This window comes from Eimeria mitis, genomic scaffold (assembly GCF_000499745.2).
Source record: "Eimeria mitis Houghton genomic scaffold, Emh_scaff1825, whole genome shotgun sequence".
In the NCBI taxonomy this organism is placed as follows: domain Eukaryota; phylum Apicomplexa; class Conoidasida; order Eucoccidiorida; family Eimeriidae; genus Eimeria; species Eimeria mitis.
The window spans coordinates 3,861-4,350 of NW_013570146.1; the positions used below are offsets into that span (position 1 = coordinate 3,861).

The window sequence follows — 490 nt, forward strand, 5'->3', positions numbered from 1 at the left end:
ACCTGCATTGGGGATGGTGTGCTGCGCTGCATGCGGGAAGTGTCGTTGTATAGACGGCTGCTGCAGCTTGAAGTCTAGCCAGGGAGAGGTTTCTCCTTTTATAAATAAAATGGGGTGTCTGTACACCTGACGTGCTGCTGCTGCAGCAGACAAAGAAGGGTCGTGGATAGATAAAGGTGCTGCTGCCAGCCCCACAGATTTGTTTAACGCATATCGCGCATGCAAACCAACCAAATCCAGATGCCAACACAGACGGTCACCCCAATCCTGCTGCTGCTCTTGCTGCTGCTGCTGCTGTTGCTGCTGCTGCTGCTGTTGCTGTTGCGGTTGCTGTTGCTGCTCATGGTGGTGGTGGTGGTGGTGCTCCTGCTGCTGCTTCTGCTGCTGCTGCTGTTGCTGTTGCGGTTGCTGTTGCTGCTCCTGCTGCTGCTGCTGCTGCTGCTGTTGCGGTTGCAGCTCTGAAGGCAAGTATACACCTTGTTGGTGTCTG

At 54.9% G+C, this 490-nt stretch overlaps 1 protein-coding gene across 1 annotated transcript in view; it reads right to left on the minus strand.

Annotated features, from left to right (window-relative positions):
* Positions 1 to 490, minus strand: part of EMH_0044160 (hydrolase, alpha/beta fold family domain-containing protein, putative) — a gene marked incomplete at both ends in the record, with an annotated part of 2,624 nt that overhangs the window by 1,224 nt on the left and 910 nt on the right. The window contains one exon of the mRNA XM_013495927.1: positions 127 to 458. Within this exon, the coding sequence (XP_013351381.1) occupies positions 127 to 458 (332 nt within the window). The remainder of the gene's footprint in view (positions 1 to 126; positions 459 to 490) is intronic.